Raw genomic sequence first — 17362 nt, forward strand, 5'->3', positions numbered from 1 at the left:
GCCAAAGTTCATTATGATATGAACCGTTTGTGCAGGATATTGGCCTAGGCTGAACTCGTACAGGGTAAGGAAGCCACCTGGAGTGTAGGCCTATGACAACGTAAAAAAACCCACGCATAGGCCTACCCATGAAATGGCATGGGATGGAGCTCATCACGAAATGCAATGGGCAAAACTACAATTCAAAAACGTCATTGAGGAAAAATAAGTCAAAACTACGCAGTCGAACCGTAGTAACTTGTCAAATCCAGTCGGCTGAACTGCGAATCCTTCGGACTTGAAAGTTTCATCGTCAGTGAAGGAAAATAAAACTTTCTCCGAATCTGGAAACTTAAGAATTCAACCATCATTCAGAAAAATGCCTGCAGAAGTAGCAACAGCAGCAGCAGCCTTCACGGATAAGGAGTTAAGAACTATCCTACGTTCGAGCTTTTTTTTTTTCTTGGCTTCGCAGAAGACGGACACACACACGCACGCACGCACAAACCAACAGAGAGCGATAGGGTCGTTAATCATATATATCTTAGAGCTCCTTCCCCCTCGCTCGTATTGTTTACATTCAAAATGTGACCGAAAACTCACTTTCCAGCACACCACTTGCAGTCTGGGATTCGATTTCGTACTCGATTGCAAGTGAGGGCAGACATTATGGGTTAAAAAAAGTGGAATTAATTTTTTCTGCATTTGGGGTAATCTTTTGATAGACCGGTGATGATGATGAGGCTCGAAATCAACACAGGCACAACACATCATGAACTCACCTCCGACCCGGTACATATTATTCGCCATCTTGATGACCCCGCTTCACCATGTACACATTGAATGACCGATTGATCTAACACACATCTGTTTCCAAACAGTTTTCATTACATATAAAACACAATCAACGTGATAGGTCCCACTGTCAATTCGCCATTTTCTCACATTCTGTGGACGCGTTCCAACAATGTATTAAGTGGACAGTTTTAATTATTTTTGTTGTTACTTCTCGTCGGTACTAGCGATATTGTATTTGAATATAGGTATTATATACAGGAAAATTACAATGATAATTTATAAATAATCATAAAATGGTCAATATACTCAAGATTTAATATGGTAATAATATTTCAAAACAATTCTCGCTTACTACCAAATTTCGAGGTATTCGGAACATAAATTTGTGACGTCATAGACATCCCTCTCGCACCGCACGAGACAAAGCCTTCATCATCTATCCTTATTTTTATGCATATTGCATTGTATGCAGTGAAAGATGACATATTCTGATATCAGTAAGGATGGCATTCTTGCCTCAATACACTATTAAAGCGGCAAAAAACTAACTTTTGTGAAGATTTATAGGGGTAATAAGAGGACATTTCTCACCCACACAAAACTATAAAGTTTTAAAGTTAGAGATTTGTTTAAAGCAATAAAATAGCGGATATCACCGTGCTAAAACATTAAATTCAGAATAAAGACTTTTTATCCGACTGTCGTACATGAGGTGACGCGCGAAATAAAAACCTGCCAATATTCATTTCCGTAAGTGTTTCGCGCGTTAAATATTCGCGGCAAGTTGGGTCGCTGATGCGATGGCCTTCCACAAAATTTGGAAGGAAATCATTTTTGTTTACGGAGCTCAGTGCCGGTACATTTTCCCTCTTGTCCGCAACTAGTTACAGATTATCGGACATCATCTTAAAACAGTTTACTATCACAGTTCTGCGCTCCTACACATCAGCATTATTATCAATTAGAGTTATCAGTTGCAACTAGCTGAGACCGCCTGCCTTCACCACTACCTAAAAAGTTACATTTGGATGTTTGTCTCGATATCTCTCAAGTGGCCGTTGCTTTTTTTTCGATTATTTTTTATTGATAAAGCAATCGTCAACCGTTTCTCCTTGTTAAACTAACTTGTGACTTCACATAACCAAGACGAACTTGAAGTAAAATAGTTTAAATATGCATTCATTTTAACCCTCGAGAGAGGAATTAAGGGGTCATGTTCCGTCGGTCCGCTCGCCAGTCTACTATTGTCTGCATAATGGTGTCTTGGGAACTTTTGTGAAATGGAACTTTTATATATATGTATATATATATATATATATATATATATATATATATATATATATATATATATATATATATACTAATAAACACAGACACACACACACACACACACACACACACACACACACACACATATATATATATATATATATATATATATATATATATATATTAATTATTTAGGATATATATATATATATAATATATATATATATTAATTATTTAGGTATATATATATATGGTTCAGCACAAACAGTTAGTCACATTCATTCTACAAATAATGAAACGTGGATGAACCCCTATGCAGAAAACTTCCACAGCATTCATCATAAACGAACACACGTCGATCGCCACAACTCACTGCACTGTTAATATTCAACTCTATCTCCAAAGCATTTGCATTCCCTGAATATTGAGAGACCTTTCCTTTCCTGTAATTCTTTCACTCTATCCAAAGCTTTCCCATCTTTCTATCTTCCTCCTTCCTAACGTTGCAGGTTATACTGTTTTTACACCAACCTGTCTTCCACCATTCTTTCCACATGACTGAACCACTTCAAAACATTCTGATTCATCCTTTCACCACTTCTATATATCTCCACTTCTCTTACCCATTCAGATCTCCTTACATCACATATTCTGTGCCAACAGTACATCTTAAAAGCTCCAACTTCACCTCTGTATGTTCCCAACATGGCTTTCGTATACACTTCAAGTCTCTTTCCAAATTTTGCACAAACCTTGCGAACCTTTCTTGCTTACTTTCTCTCCCATCTTACCATCACTTTCAAATACGTGTACATATTAATTACTTTCGCCATCCGTATTAACATTCAACTTAATGTTTTTGCACAGTTCTAATTGGTCCCTCGGTCCGAGTCTGAGATTTGTTGCTTCAATCTTCATGGTTCCTATCCCAACCCCCTGAAAAATAATGGAAATTTCCAGTTTTCCATCCACCTGACAACCTACAGTCGTAAAGACTGCAATATGACAAAAGTTAATGGACCACATCATGCATATAGAGAGCAAATAAATACTGATAGGGTAAGAATGTCAGTAATCTTCACGAGTAGGAACACGTGACCGAACTCGGCCAGTCCTGGTTGTGACAGGCGAGTAACCAAAAAGGTCATCGCATATGACAAATCTCCTTTTTTTTTTTCTATAACCACGCTTGCCTGTAATTAGGGTCCTAAAACTAAAGCCCGCCGGTGATGGAAGTGTTCCCAACCCAAAGATGCAAGGCGTGCTTCTTCTTAGTGAGAAAGATAAAAAGCATCGAATATCTGGGTGGAAGTCATGAATCGGAAAAATATGCCCATGATGGCAAAGTGATGTCGCTAAAGGCCTAGGCTTTTGAAGAAACAAGGAACAGACGAGGACACCAAGCAATGGATGGTTGCACATGTTCAGAAATTGGTATAATCTGAATACTGTAATAGTTAATGGACATGGTGCAACAGCTGACAAGGAAGCCGCTGCCACACGTCGAGTAGTGTTTAAGAGAATAATGGCGGAGGGAGGCGACATTATAAGCAAATGTTTAATTGTAATGAAATATGACTGGTGTAGAAATGGATGCCCGTCAGGATCTATTTCCACAATAATGCAAAACAGACACCAGGCTTTAAAGCACTCAAGGATACATTAACATTGGAGCTGTGTGGCAAAGCAGAAGGGTATACGACTGAGGTTGGCGTTGTTTACTATGCAAAAAAACATCACTCTCTCAAAAACTTCGGATGCTCATTAAAGCCGAGTCTGCAATTAGGAATATCATCTAGGATTCTAAGTGATTCACACGTAGTTAAAGAAACACTGTCTATGAGAAGATCAAAATGGAGGGTGATTCAGTATCCTAGACCTACCAACATTGAATTCTAAGTGATTCACATGTAGTTAAAGAAACACAGTCTATGAAAAGATCAAAATGGAGGGTGATCAGTATCCTAGACCTACCAACATTGAATTCTAAGCGATTCACATGTAGTTAAAGAAACACTGTCAATGAAAAGATCAAAATGGAGGGTAATTCAGTATCCTAGACCTACCAACATTGAATTCTAAGTGATTCACATGTAGTTAAAGAAACACAGTCTATGAGAAGATCAAAATGGAGGGTGATTCAGTATCCTAGACCTACCAACATTGAATTCTAAGTGATTCACATGTAGTTAAAGAAACACTGTCTATGAAAAGATCAAAATGGAGGGTGATTCAGTATCCTAGACCTACCAACATTGAATTCTAAGTGATTCACATGTAGTTAAAGAAACACTGTCTATGAAAAGATCAAAATGGAGGGTAATTCAGTATCCTAGACCTACCAACATTGAATTCTAAATGATTCACATGTAGTTAAAGAAACACTGTCAATGAAAAAGATCAAAATGGAGGGTGATTCAGTATCCTAGACCTACCAACATTGAATTCTAAGTGATTCAAATGTAGTTAAAGAAACACTGTCTATGAAAAGATCAAAATGGAGGGTGATTCAGTATCCTAGACCTACCAACATTGAATTCTAAGTGATTCACACATAGTTAAAGAAACACTGTCTAAAAAGATCAAAATGGAATGATTCAGTATCAGACCTACCAACATTGAATTCTTAATTGATTCAAAATGAAAGAAACACTGTCTATGAAAAGATCAAAATGGAGGGTGATTCAGTATCCTAGACCTACCAACATTGAATTCTAAGTGATTCACATGTAGTTAAAGAAACACTGTCTATGAAAAGATCAAAATGGAGGGTGATTCAGTATCCTAGACCTACCAACATTGAATTCTAAGATTCACATGTAGTTAAAGAAACACTGTCTATGAAAAGATCAAAATGGAGGGTGATTCAGTATCCTAGACCTACCAACATTGAATTCTAAGTGATTCACACGTAGTTAAAGAAACACTGTCAATGAAAAGATCAAAATGGAGGGTGATTCAGTATCCTAGACCTACCAACATTGAATTCTAAGTGATTCAAATGTAGTTAAAGAAACACTGTCTATGAAAAGATCAAAATGGAGGGTGATTCAGTATCCTAGACCTACCAACATTGAATTCTAAGTGATTCACACGTAGTTAAAGAAACACTGTCTATGAAAAGATCAAAATGGAGGGTGATTCAGTATCCTAGACCTACCAACATTGAATTCTTAATTGATTCACACGTAGTTAAAGAAACACTGTCTATGAAAAGATCAAAATGGAGGGTGATTCAAGACCTACCAACATTGAATTCTAAGTGATTCAAATGTAGTTAAAGAAACACTGTCTATGAAAAGATCAAAATGGAGGGTGATTCAGTATCCTAGACCTACCAACATTGAATTCTAAGTGATTCACATGTAGTTAAAGAAACACTGTCTATGAAAAGATCAAAATGGAGGGTAATTCAGTATCCTAGACCTACCAACATTGAATTCTAAGTGATTCACATGTAGTTAAAGAAACACTGTCTATGAAAAGATCAAAATGGAGGGTGATTCAGTATCCTAGACCTACCAACATTGAATTCTAAGTGATTCACATGTAGTTAAAGAAACACTGTCTATGAAAAGATCAAAATGGAGGGTAATTCAGTATCCTAGACCTACCAACATTGAATTCTAAGTGATTCACATGTAGTTAAAGAAACACTGTCTATGAAAAGATCAAAATGGAGGGTGATTCAGTATCCTAGACCTACCAACATTGAATTCTAAGTGATTCAAATGTAGTTAAAGAAACACTGTCTATGAAAAGATCAAAATGGAGGGTGATTCAGTATCCTAGACCTACCAACATTGAATTCTAAGTGATTCACATGTAGTTAAAGAAACACTGTCAATGAAAAGATCAAAATGGAGGGTAATTCAGTATCCTAGACCTACCAACAACATTTCACATGTATTAAAGAAACACTGTCTATGAAAAGATCAAAATGGAGGGTGATTCAGTATCCTAGACCTACCAACATTGAATTCTAAATTCACATGTAGTTAAAGAAACACTGTCTATGAAAAGATCAAAATGGAGGGTAATTCAGTATCCTAGACCTACCAACATTGAATTCTAAGTGATTCACATGTAGTTAAAGAAACACTGTCTATGAAAAGATCAAAATGGAGGGTGATTCAGTATCCTAGACCTACCAACATTGAATTCTAAGTGATTCACACGTAGTTAAAGAAACACTGTCTATGAGAAGATCAAAATGGAGGGTAATTCAGTATCCTAGACCTACCAACATTGAATTCTAAGTGATTCACATGTAGTTAAAGAAACACTGTCTATGAAAAGATCAAAATGATGATTCAAAGACCTGGAATTCTAAGTGATTCACACGTAGTTAAAGAAACACTGTCTATGAAAAGATCAAAATGGAGGGTAATTCAGTATCCTAGACCTACCAACATTGAATTCTAAGTGATTCACATGTAGTTAAAGAAACTGTCTATGAAAAGATCAAAATGGAGGGGGATTCAGTATCCTAGACCTACCAACATTTAGTCACCTAAGTGTTTCGTCGCCTATGGAATACTTCGCATTACAGTTCCGAGATTTGGCACTTCCTAGGACAGCAACGTCAAAGGAGTACTACCTACCACCCCTGAGGTAACAGTAACGTTTCCCTCAAACATATGTGATATCTCAGAGAAAATACAACACAATAGCCACTGCCAGTCACACCTTAACTGAACCCTCTCTCTCTCTCTCTCTCTCTCTCTCTCTCTCTCTCTCTCTCTCTCTCTCTCTCTCTCTCTCTCTCTCTCTCTCTCTCTCTCTCTATATATATATATATATATATATATATATATATATAGTCTCAGTAATTGGGCGGCTACTTGGAAATCTTAGCTAAATGGTAAATAATATTGCCAAGACCAGGAAGAACATTCTTTATTGTACGAGCTTTCGAGGTATAAAACCTCATCATCAGGCTCAGACACAGAATTTTGGAACACAGAGGTCTTTCTATTAGAACTAGGTTTCCGCTTTCCAAACCACCCTTTTCTGCCATTAGAGAACACAGTTTAGCACAGGACCATCCTTTCACTGACCTGGATTTTCGGGTACTGTCTTTTTGTTCAAATAGACTGGACCTTTTAATTTCAGAGTCGCTGACTATTAAAAAGATGAAGCCGGAATTGAACAACAACTCGTCTGGTATTCAACTAGCTATCGTGTAATTTCATAGTAGGTACTCAATTAGGTCGTTAAATATTTTACTTTGTGAGTGGTAGTTTGTTTACATTTCACTTTAGTTTTATTTTCATATTTTTATGTTTGTGTTTTTAATTTTTCGTTATTTTACGTCTCACCATTTTAGTTCGTATTTACTTGTTCATTTTATATATTTCGTTAGTATTTTTGCTGAAGATTTATTATGACAATTCATTTTATTGTAATTTTATTGATTCTCATCCTTGTCGGTTTTTTCAGCCTGACGATGAGGTTTTATACCTCGAAAGCTCGTACAATAAAGAATGTTCTTCCTGGTCTTGGCAATATTATTTATCATTAAGCTATATATATATATATATATATATATATATATATATATATATATATATATATATATATATATATATAGACAGAAAACATAAAACCTTAAAATGAGTTAACAGAGTATTTGAGGAAATGCTCATAAATGGTACCTGCAAATTATCTGAAATTTGGACAACGGGATGGAGCAAAATCATAAAGTAGACTACAGAGAATAATCAAAGTATTTCTTAAACAATTTCTCCTTCACACGAACTCGTATATCCAGGAACAGTTCAGAGTAACTGAAAGACCAAACCTCTTGTAGTCAAAAGGCGTCATTGTATGCTAATAAAATCCATACCTAAACAAAATTCACGCGTTCTGATGCCATTAAATTCTTGCATCCCACCTGCTCCGCCTCGAACACTTTTTTGAAAGCTTTCTCACTCTGTTGCCTATGGAAGGGAGAGAACTGGAATTGGAATATAAAACTTAGGCCAACGGCCAAGCGCCGGGGCCTATGAGGTTATGAAGCGCTCAAAAGGGAAAATAAGAGAAAAAAATGTTTTAAAGGTGCAACAGGAGGAAAATCTCGCGGCTGCACCGAGAAACAATTGTTAGGAGAGGGTGGAAAGTAAGATGGAAGAAAGAGAATGTGAACGGAGGTACGTACAGTCAGAAGGATGAAAGGGTTGTAGCTATAGGGGCCGAAAAGATGCTGCAAAGAACCTTAAGTAATGCCTACAGTGCACCGCGTGAGGTGCACTGATGATATTACACCCCCTTACGGAGTGGATGGGAGAGAGAGACTTGTCGAGTATGAGTGGCCCGAGGCCATTTCCCACCAGGGCTGTACCTCGACAACTAGAGACACCCACTTCCTGACAAGACGTGTTCAGAGGGTGATCTGTGCTGTTTTCCAGAGGAACTCCTTAACATTGAGTAAGGAATGCTTAAACTGAACAAATGGCGGTGACTGTCATTAATGCCAACGCCCCCGGGGGCGTTTGAGATCAATGTAGCACTAGGCTAGGTTTCGCAGCGGATGGAAAAACGGATTTATTACGCAGGACGTTATTTTATGTAGTGCAAAATACTCCTACAGTTATTTCCCAACTTATTCTCACAGGACGTTATCACTATCATTATTCGTAATGAGCACGCAGCCTCGTGAACAAGTGGAAATTGCTAGGAACTTGCCAGACAGCTTCAACACGAGCGAAAAAGATATTACGTCGATTGACTCAGTTCAGTTCTGTAACCCGTGTGACATATCTTATGGTCATCGACGCCGGAAATACATAACGGTTGTCTGACATACTTGTACCAAAAAGCGTTTATCTGAGCATAAACACTTGCATTCTTGGTGTTCGTAAAACTGCATAAATAAGACTACTTATAAATACAACAATATGAATTAAACATCCAGAATAACGTCTCCTTTCATAAAAAACACTAGGATGTCAAATTTCGTTTGTAAAGAACATTAATAGTAAATGATGATTCATCATAAACTACTGAAGTAAAGGAACACATAATCAGGTACTGAGACAATACTTTACTGTACCCATAATCAGGAAGGCACCAACGGACATATATATATATATATATATATATATATATATATATATATATATATATATATATATATATATATATATATATATATATATATATATATATATATATATATATATACGGACATATTAGTGAATATTGGCAGCAAAAATATTATCTTTATACGGATGTCGCGGACTATGCGAACAAAGTAACAATTATTTTTCTACTACTGTTTTCAATTTGCCTCTCTCTATTCCTCCGTTCTTTGGGTGTTTATCGAATAGGACGCTTCGTCCCTTCTACGGACATAATCAGCTACAAATGAGATCATTTGCAAATACACACACACACATATATACCTGTATATATATAAGCAGCTTAAACATTTAAATCTATTGGATAAGGTTGTCTACATAACTCACATATCCAGACAATTATTAATTTCCGAGAGAAGTAAAAATAAAATACAATAGCACTGTTTAACTTACGGTTAAAACTGAAATAGATACAAGAAAAATGAAATGAAAAAATTCACCATTCAGAAAAAAATAATACAAACAGCCGCTGAACCTAAGGACAAATGATCTTCGTGACGTCACAGAAGATCAGCCATGTTTCCGTTACAAATTAAAATGTCGTATGGATGTTCGCTGCAAGAATAATTATTCTGAAGCGCGTTGGACAAAAGGCGGTGTTTTGTAAAACACAAAGTGACCAGTAGGAGGAAAAATTGCAGAAACTAGTGTAGAAAACTAAGCAAAAAAGTTAGCATTAAACATCACCAAGGACTTACAAGAGGAAATGAAAGTGAGGTTGCTCACAAAAGAGTAGGGTGAAAGTAGTGGACTTGTCTTTGCTGCTTGAAGCAGAATATTATTACTTGGTAATGCTGGAATGAAGACTGAGGCGCTTTGTGGAACGGGAAATGTAAGATGAGCATCAGGAGTTTTGTGGAAGCGTTTAGGCTTATAACAGACTAGGGACATGTAAAGGCTGGAAATAAGTACAGAGCCTCAAATAAATACAAAAGCAAATGTAGGAAATAAAAAAAGCATAATGAGCGGAGATGAACCGTATGCGATATGTGTGTGAGAATATTGCTCCGAAATGCAAGGAAATGAATGGGCATGCATGCAACACTGATAATCATTCGTAAATGCAAGAGGTGAGTGAAAACTTGCAGAGGTGGTCAGGACATACGGGAAGAAAGAGGGAGAAGAGGTTGCAGTAAATAGATCATGTTGTGGATGATGAATCACTATTGAATTGAATTGAACTGAATATAGAATTTAGGCCAAAGGCCAAGCACTGGGACCTATGAGGTCATTCGGCACTGAAACGGAAACTGACAGCAAAAGGTCTGAAAGGTGTAACAGGAGGAAAACCTCGCACTATGAATCAATTGTTAGGAGAGGGTGGATAGCAAGACGGAAGAAAGGTAATGCGAATGGAGGTAGTGTAAAAGGAGATGAATCAGTATTGGAATTAGAATATAAAATTTAAGCCAAAGGCCAAGCAATGGGACCTTTGGGGTCATTCAGCGCTGAAAATGTTCAAACAATTGCTAGGAGAGGGTGGAAGGCAAGAGGGTAGAAGGAGGATACGAATGGAGGTACAGTAAAAGGAATGAAAGGGGTTACAGCCAGAGTTCGAAAGGACGCTGCAAAGTAGCTGGAGTAATGCCTACAGTGCACCGCGTGACTTAGGACTATCGAGAGCCTCCAAAGCAGCATCGAACCAGGCAAGTTTTTCAAGTGCGGTTTTCACCGCCTGAGAGGAAACCGAGAATGACAATATGGTGTTTTGCTTTCCAATTACTTCTCACGAAAAAACTAGAAATGGGAATGACATATGCGTCAGTATAAACTATATAATCTAAGCGTGTATATATGTATATATGTGAAAATGCAATATATATATATATATATATATATATATATATATATATATATATATATATATATATACATACACACACATATATATATATATATATATATATATATATATATATATATATATATATATATATAGAGAGAGAGAGAGAGAGAGAGAGAGAGAGAGAGAGAGAGAGAGAGAGAGAGAGAGAGAGAGAGAGAATTTTGCAGCACAATGTTAAGCATTTGTGCGTTGCAACATGATTTATGACGGCAAGAGAAAAAGAGAGCATTTAAAACTACGCTGAAGTAAAAAAATTATATACCTTACGTTTTATCGAAACACACACTACATATTATATACTGTGTATATATATACTGTATATATATATATATATATATATATATATATATATATATATATATATATATATATATATACATATATATGTATATATATATACAGTATAAAATAATATACTTATCTATATATTTATGACAGTTCTCTCTTAATGTTATAAACCATGTTGCAATATTGTTATTATTATTATTATTATTATTATTAAATTCAGATAAAAAATCTGTATTGCAACGCACAAATGTAACATGGTACTGAAAAAGGTTCCCTTTCGGTTCAACCCGACAATAAACAAATTCAAATAAATTCCCTTGGAGTCTCCTCATCATTTCCTCAAATATCTTTTTATATTACATTAGTATAGATATAAGCACGTTTTTTGATGTGACACTTGTACGTGTCACATTAAAAAACAAGTAAAGAATGTGCTGAAGTTTCTTCGGCGCAATCGAGTTTTCTGTACAGCCGCTACAGCGTATAATCAAGGCCACCGAAATAGATCTATCTTTCGGTGGTCTCGGTATAATGCTGTATGAGCAGCGGCCCATGAAACTTTAATCACTGTCCGCTGATGGCCTACCTTATATCGTTGCAAGAATCACGATTATAGCTAACTTTAACCTTAAATGAAAAAAATTACTGAGGCTAGAGGGTTGCAATTTGTTATGTTTGATGATTTGAGGGTGGATGATCAACATACCAATTTACAGCCCTCTAGCCTCAGTAGTTTTAAAGATCTGAGGGCGGACAGAAAAAGTGCTGACAGAATAAAGTGCGGACGGACGGACAAAGCCAGCACAATAGTTTTCTTTTTTACCGGAAACTAAGAAAACTCCAGACTGCCTGATTAAAATCTCACGCAGGGTTCCCGAAGATTCCTCAAGGAAAGATATGGAACGTTGCCTGCAAAATTGAAAATCTCCGAAGACTTGGAAGGAGTTCATAAGGTCATCGTGGAATAAATTTTGGCATTTCTTTACAAAAATTGTTCGAGATTCTTTTGAATTATAATGCGTGTTTTTCCTATATTAAATGGGAAAGCCAGCCCTTAATTACAACAAACAGGCAGACGATTCTTAGCTTCTAGTTCAAATTTTGGAGAACTCATTGACTGCCCCGGAACTTTTCATAGAAACATATTTTCGAAACTTTTCATAAAGAATTCTCTCTCTCTCTCTCTCTCTCTCTCTCTCTCTCTCTCTCTCTCTCTCTCTCTCTCTCTCTCTCTCTCTCTCTCTCTACAACTCTCTCTCTCTACAACCGTAGGAGAATTACAAAGTCCTTAACTGACTATAAAACAGTCAATTTTCTTCATATACTGATACAAAACGGGATTTAATGGGATGTGCCTAGGGTGATCCATCCAACCAGGGAACTCAACCCTATTCCTTTTGCTGGTGAGGCAAATTTAAGAACACCAACACAAGAGGTCCACGCACACACACACACACACATATATATATATATATAATATATATATATATATATATATATATATATATATATATATATATATATATATATATATATATATATATATATATATTTATATACATATGTGTATATATACATACATATTAAATGCAACACGAGTAACATCAGCAATTAAATTCAGGTAATGAAACGGCTGACGCGGAGCAGCAGCTGCAAATCCTAGGTTCAATAGCCATTCCCAAACATCAAAGAGTACCATCCGTCTCGGAATAGCCTGGAATGCTCTAATGGAAGTCCCGAATTCATTCCTAAATCACCGATTCGTATTTCAGCCATAATTTCCTACACGGAAATACAAACAGTCATCGGCTTTTCAAAACTTTGGGACGTTTAGTACAAGACGCATCAATCGGCCAGTGCTTTGCACTTAGCGAGGCAGTGGATTCATTTACGTAACTAACTAAGGATAACTTATTTGTATACAGTATGCCATAAGGTTGGGAAAGCCACTTCTACTGAGAGCTAACCGCAGGATAAATCATATACTGTAGATATATAAATCTCCAAATTTTGTTGTTGTCTTTCACATCAATGTTATCATGGCCTTTCTGTAATTGTTAGAAGAAAAAGTCTTTTACTCCCTCCCTAATCAAATGCTGCAAATAGGGGAAACAAACCCGTAAACTCTCTCTCTCTCAAAAAAAAAAAAAAAAAAAAACAATGGCGACGTCCGGATCCAGAGGTCAGCATCAGACCTCTTTTTTTTTTTACCTCAATATCTTTATCATGGCTAAATGTAAAACAACAACTACAACAAAAACAACAGTCCTACAACCGGGATTTACGGCGGCCAGAGTGTGGGGGTGGGGCAGGGATGGGTGAATCGGAGGAGGGAGGAGGTTGGTGACCTAAGCGACAGATGCGATGCCGAGTACCATCAACGATTTCATCATCATTACCGATTCTAAAATTTGACGGTAAATCATTAAAAATAAGATAGAGCTTAACCACTCTACTAATTTATACTACACGCAAAATAATTAACACACCATTTAGACAGAGTATAAGACTCAGCGCTTGGCAAACGGAACAGTAACGAGACAAACGCGTCATGAATGTCGTAAGACATAACCGGGGCGAAGACAAGTCATGAAGGATATACAGGGAGTGTCTCTTGAACATTGTATATAAAGCCATTTTTTTTTCTTCAGCATTAAGGTGTGGTCATTGAAATAAAACAAATAAAAGGTTAAGGTCACGGTCCCATTCTACTCGTACACGTGTGTGTGTTTGTATATATATATATATATATATATATATATATATATATATATATATATATATATATATATATATATATATATATATATATATATATATATATATATATATATATATATATATATATATATATATTCAAAATGATCAGTGCCTCCAGCGCCATGCCTTTGTGAACATCCGCCACTCATGTCTTATATATATATATATATATATATATATATATATATATATATATATATATATATATATATATATATATATATATATATATATATATATGTATATATATATATATATATATATATATATATATATATATACACATGTATATATATATACACATCTAATTCAGTGTTCTGGGGTAGTTTGGTTACAGTGAAAGACGATAAGTTGTTGAAAAGTGTACAGTCTTGTGTCAGGAGGAAGGAAAGATGGGGGTGGAGGAACACTTAGAAAGGGCTGGATAGATATCGTGACAGAATGGATTCTTAATACCCAGGAAGTGCAAGAGTGCGCCTAAGACTTGGGTGAATGGCGCAGTGTGTGTGTAGGGTAGTTCGAGGTGCTGATGATGAGCTTCCCGTGTAAGTATAGGATGTAGAAGTTTCTTGCACAGGTGGGGTCAGCCATGATTCGGCAATTTAAGTATGAATGTGGCAATGAGGAGAGTCTGAGGGAGCAGTTACGGAGATGGATGCAATCAGGAGGTCGAGGAAAAAGTATTGAGATTATATAGGGAAAGATTTTTTGAGGGAAATATGTCAAGGAAAATCTAAGGTCCAGAAATCAGATCTAATCTCTGGGCCTTGGGAACATCTTTGGGTGAGTGAGTAGAAAATAAAAAGAGAAAATTAATAAGGAAATATGAACAAAAAAAGAAATAAAGACAATGGTCAAACGAAAAAAAAAAATTAATGTACACATAAGAAATACTGTAAAAGGTAAATGGTGTAAGAAGCTATGAGAAAATAACGATAAGGAACACGTAGCAAGAGAATAACATATAAAGAAACTGGCCGTAAAGTAAATCCAGAAGCTAAAGTGTAGCTTGACAGGTTCCGTAAAAGTATAGCCTATTGGTCAACATTTGAAAATCTGATTTTTTTTAAAGATCGGATTTTTGAAAGGTCTGTGTAAAACTCAGCACTCATGCTAAGATACTCATTCTGACGTCACTTTGAAGCTAAATAGTTACAGGTTATCCCAGAAGGTTAAAAAAAAGCAAAATAGTGAGAAATCAAAGTTAAAATAACTAGTTGAAGTTAGCTAAACAAAAGTCTATACTTTCCAATAAAAATGTTCGCTAAAAATAAAGTACTGGAGGTATAATCATTCTATATTCCCGAAGCAGATGCACGATGACACTAGCGGATCGGGGGAGGGGGGAACCTGGGCACGTGCCCTCCCCTATGAAAAATAATGACAGAAAAAATAATATTGAAGATTTGAATAATAATAACATAAATGAGAAATTATATTCTAAAGGTGAGTAAATACTTCAGATATCAACTACTGAATTCTAAATAAAATGCATGCATTATCCCCCCCTCTCTCTCTCTCTCTTTCTCTCTCTTTATGTATTTGTATATATATATATATATATATATATATATATATATATATATATATATATATACATACATGTAATGTATATATACGTATATACATATACATATATATGTATATAATACATATATATATGTATACATATATATATATATATATATATATATATATATATGACTTTTTATTTATGACATCACATCACGTGATTCATATACAATCAGTAAGCTACAAACGTCCTTTAATATCCAATTCGCTCTACCTCGGAAATAATATATTTTCATATATGTTACCGAAGGGGAATTTTTTAGTTGATAATAAGTTCGTCGTCCCGTGGGCTCGAACCAGCGAAGGACAAGAACTCAGGACTACGGTGGACGCATTAGCCCACACGGCCAGCAAGTGAGGTATATAAGTGGATATCGGCTCCCACCTACAAATCCCCGTCGAACTCAGGTGTTTGTATTTGGAGACGATATCCACCCACCTCTGCCATGTTGACCGTGTAGTGCGTTTGTCGCACGCAGCCATATTATGACTTTTTATCGCATCACCGTGATTCATATACAATCAGTAAGCTACAAACGTCCTTTAATATCCAATTCGCTCTACCTCAGAAATAATATATTTTCATATATGTTACCGAAGGGGATTGTAGCTTATTATATTATATATATATATATATATATATATATATATATATATATATATATATATATATATATATATATATATGTATATATATGTATAATATGAAAATTGGTGCCGCCCCCCATGAAATTTTTCTGGATCCGCTAGTGCAAGATGATACATAGTTTATTTCCCGCTACTGCGCATTAGTACCTGAGGAAAAATATGACAAATGTCTACGATTCTCTATAGATAACGAGCTTATCGACATATTTGTTTATTCGGTCTGCGTACAGTCACTTATCGTCTTGGACTTCCCTCTTGGCGTCAGCAAGCTTAATTGTTTCAGTTCGTGAAAGTAAATCCTGATAACTAAAATGACACAAAAAGGTCAGAATGACGAAATTAGGTTAGCCAGATTTCGAAATTCCTTTATCATGCTGCAAAAATTATAGTCTTATATTTGTATTTTTTTTGCACAACATACAAAACTTTCATAAAATGCCTTTCTAATGATGCATATTACGTTATCAATATTCATGCCAACCATTGATAGCAAGAGTACACTCTGTGTATATAGCTATATTTCGTTTAATTGTTTTCGTACGGATAATGGGGCCAAGACTGAAGACCAGTTTTCCCTTTAATCAGATTCCTATCTACGTTTATTAGCATTAAGGAAGCATCGAGTTTGAACACATCATATGCATAATGAACTTGATATAAGTAACTATATAACATTCTGAGAAAGAGGCTCTCGGCGACTACTGTGTAAAACCAAAAAAAAATATATCGTTTCAGAATGAGGTCAGGACTATGGAATGTACGCTACAGATATCAACATAAAGATGAAAGGAAAACCAGCATTAAGAATTCTAAAAGCATATTGTTGGAGGTGATAAAAAATTTACATCACGCGAAACTTTCGGAGCCTTTTCGTTGGAGGGAAATCATCCGAGTTTCTGAGGGAATCGCTCTTCTCACATCTTCACGAACAGCACTTAAAAAACTCCTACGTTGAAGACATGATGAGGATTCACTCGTTAAATAAATAGCTAAAACCTACTTAAATGAGTACAATATTTTAGCGGAACATCAGCAATTTATCTGATACCATGACTGTATT

The 17362-nt window shown here is 35.8% G+C and overlaps 1 protein-coding gene across 10 annotated transcripts in view; it reads right to left on the reverse strand.

Annotated features, from left to right (window-relative positions):
• Positions 1–1008, reverse strand: part of MTA1-like (metastasis associated 1-like) — a 180915-nt gene extending 179907 nt beyond the window's left edge. For 4 of the 10 annotated variants that reach the window (XM_067111778.1, XM_067111777.1, XM_067111782.1 and 1 more), the window contains exon 1: positions 762–942. In XM_067111778.1, coding sequence (XP_066967879.1) covers positions 762–789 — 28 coding nt within the window. In that variant the 5' untranslated portion in view covers positions 790–942. Of the gene's footprint in view, positions 1–761 lie in introns of all 10 variants that reach the window. The other 6 variants (XM_067111780.1, XM_067111779.1, XM_067111783.1 and 3 more) reach the window with 4 other exon arrangements.
• Positions 1009–17362: the final 16354 nt, after the last annotated feature.

Source organism: Macrobrachium rosenbergii, chromosome 11 (assembly GCF_040412425.1).
Source record: "Macrobrachium rosenbergii isolate ZJJX-2024 chromosome 11, ASM4041242v1, whole genome shotgun sequence".
In the NCBI taxonomy this organism is placed as follows: domain Eukaryota; kingdom Metazoa; phylum Arthropoda; class Malacostraca; order Decapoda; family Palaemonidae; genus Macrobrachium; species Macrobrachium rosenbergii.